The 3,258-nt window shown below is 23.1% G+C and overlaps 1 protein-coding gene across 1 annotated transcript; it reads left to right on the top strand.

Annotated features, from left to right (window-relative positions):
• Positions 1-576: 576 nt before the first annotated feature.
• Positions 577-1,602, top strand: OCT59_025777 (uncharacterized protein; the record flags this gene model as incomplete). The annotated part of the gene is made up of 4 exons (XM_025328069.1): positions 577-600; positions 674-1,145; positions 1,385-1,464; positions 1,567-1,602. 4 exons carry the CDS (start codon positions 577-579, stop codon positions 1,600-1,602), a joined length of 612 nt encoding a protein of 203 aa, XP_025168310.1.
• Between the last annotated feature and the right edge of the window lie 1,656 nt (positions 1,603-3,258).

Consider the following 3,258-nt stretch of genomic DNA (forward strand, 5'->3'; position numbering starts at 1 on the left):
AACTAATTTTTTTAAAACTGAATTATATAGTGTGCGACACTGTCTCTGCCTTTTTGAATTTTCAGAAATTCAATAAATTGCTCATATTTAAGCGCAGCTTAAAATTTAAATATTTTCTCTTAAATGATGACATGCACACTTTCTCTCGATCGATTGCCTAATAAAAATTTCTTTCGGTTAAAATCGATTTTCATTTATAATACTTTTTAATAAAAGTACACATACACAATATTATTTAATTAAATAAGTGTAACAATCACAATTTATTTATTTTATCAAACCGGCATCAATATAAGTCTATTTAGCTCACTGATCTAAAACGGATCATAAATTACATTTTGCTATTTATAATAAACTAAACAAAGAACAAATGCATTATGTTAGTTACCTTTGAACTTCAATTCCTTCTATTTTAGGATTGAATGGACCTTCAGATTCATGTGTAACTTTATGAAACTCGTATTATCGTTATAATAGGAAATTAATAGTTCTCTTATCTGGGAATAATGCAATGCTGAAAACATTATAAAATTTCAGCTAATTACTTTAGTTTTTAAATGATTAAAATATATCGATATGGATCATCTTTTTCTTACTTGGGTTTGTTTATTTACAATATAGATTTTAATAATTTAAAATAATGCATTTACTTATAAATTTTTTACATATTTAGAATTTGTGCTTAGAAGAGAGTAATAACTTGCAAGTAAAGTTTATTTTCGGTAAATACTCTGAAACTAGAAAATATTGTTTGGATTGTAAAAACAATGATGAACAATTGCAGCATTTACGTGTTTTTGCAAGTGGATTTTTAGCGAAGATATACGTATCTAATAAATTTCCTGATTTAAAAGGAAAGAAATTTGACGAAATTTGTAACGAATTGCAGGATGACATAATAAGGAGATTTTGCCAAAATAAAGATTATGAATTTTTTGAAGATGAAATATTGATTAAAAGATTATCTCGTTTCTTTGATCAAAAGTTAAATGATTACAGTAAAATATGTAAGAAATTTGTGAACGATAAAATTGTATATTTTATTGTAAACGAAATCTATGGAAGTAGCAATAACGATAACAATAATGATAATGATAAATTATCTGAAAAGAAAACGATCAAGAAAATATTTTCTAAACTAGAAAGTAAGGTATATTTAATCTATCAATATTAATATTTGAAGTCAAACTAACTATCGTGCATTCAACATTACTGTACCGTTAATACTTAACCAACCTCATCACTTGAATGTAATTCATAATATAAGCATTACCATTACTCAGATAAATAGTAATAATGTTAACTTTAGTTGTACGCAGTAATTTTTTTAATAAATAAATAAACCCGTTTATTATTTAACGTTAAGGATATTTATTATTTTTAGATCATTGTGGAATATTCCGTCGTATTTTGAATTCAAATGATTTATCTAATGCTTATAAAAATAACATTTCTCTAAGTAATGTAATACAAGAAATAATTTTCGGATCACTTTTTGAAAAGTCTTATCATCATTCATTTAACGTTAATTATTTTAAAATATTTAAAAATCTTATATTTTATTAGTTAGGTTTAAGATTATTTTTGTTTATTACTACATAAAATAAAATTTTATACTCAATATAAACAAATTATTGATCTTAAAATAAAAGTATTATATTTTTAATTTTCATATCACTAGGCTTTTTGAAAATGGATCATAGCCACATAATTGTTTAAGCTTTGATATTCTAATTTCTTAGTCGATTATAAATATTTTCTTAGTTTATGAACAGGTTTATTGATATTGATCATAGCCACATAATTGTGTGGCTTTGATATTCTAATTTCTCAGTCGATTATAAATATTCTCTTAATTTATGAACAGGCTTATTGATATTGTGTGGCTTTTGATATTCTAATTTCTCAGTCGATTATAAAGTTTCCCTTAATTTGAGTTTTTTATGAACAACTGTTTTGGATGGATTTTTGGCTTCCTATTGCTATAGAAAGTTAAGAACCTGTCTAAAGCAAGTTTAAAGAATTTTATTTCTTATAATTAACATCGAAAATATACTTTGTCCGCCACGTGATCATTGCCTAATGAAATCGCAAATATAAATTTTTCACTCTGGAGTTCTGGCAGAACGGTTCCAAGCAGGTTTGCGCATAATTGTTTCAGACCTTTCCTTTAGTAATAATTCTTACTGAATTATTATTACCTTTTTTAGGCTAAGGTTATCATAATTTCGGCCCAGAAAGAATGCGTGCATTTTACATCACATATCAATATAAAATTCCCAACATAGATGGAATTTATAATAATTACCACACAATTGAAGCTTTTATTCTTTTGTAAAAAAAAACTTATTGGAATTTGGAAAAATTAACTATTATACTTCAAATACTTGTAACAATGAAGTTAAAATATTTGAAAAATTTCTTAGAATATTTTGAATAATTCATGAATTATGCAATGCAAATAATTTTTGGTGCATGTATGAATTTCAAAAAAGTGATTTTGTAGTCAAAAACACAATTGTTTTTGAAAAAATCGTTGTAATCAGATTGATTCCAAATTTCTTTCAAACATTTATAATAATTTAACATTAGAATAAATAAAATGTGAAATAGATTGGAATGAATATATAAAAATTATAAAAAATGATTTTATTAAAAAATGTATTAGAAATAAGAAGGGAGTTTTGGAATGAAAAATTATACTATAGTGCAGAACTTCTACTTATGTATAGTAACAATTGATTAATTATAAATTTCTAAAAAAAAAATTTTTTTATATTAAAGTAAAAAATTTAACTGATAGTTTTTATAGATATGATCATTAGCTTTAAAAATTATCAGTTATTTTTTTTCTAAATAAAATTTTGGCTAAGTTTTAGCTGTTTAAAAATCTGTAATTTAATTATACTGACCAAATTTAGTTAAAATTGAGACTAGTCTAATTTTTGCATTACAGATCTTTTTTAGCAACATTTAATATAATATTAATTGTTATTATACTTCAGATTTTTTTTCAATATGCTAAGAAGAAAAAAAAGTTCTAATATTGCAAAAAAAAAAAATTAATAAACAAAATTGTTTAAATATAGGTCAATTTAATGTTATAAATAATGATATTTAAAAGACAGTTTAGATGATAAATTTATACACAAAAGAATTCAAAAACTAAAGTAATTTTACTTTAATTTGGTTAAAAAATGCACATAATAAAATATAAATCTCATTATCATATACCTGATTTATCAGTTTATAATGAAA

This window comes from Rhizophagus irregularis, chromosome 5, assembly GCF_026210795.1.
Source record: "Rhizophagus irregularis chromosome 5, complete sequence".
Lineage (NCBI taxonomy): Eukaryota > Fungi > Glomeromycota > Glomeromycetes > Glomerales > Glomeraceae > Rhizophagus > Rhizophagus irregularis.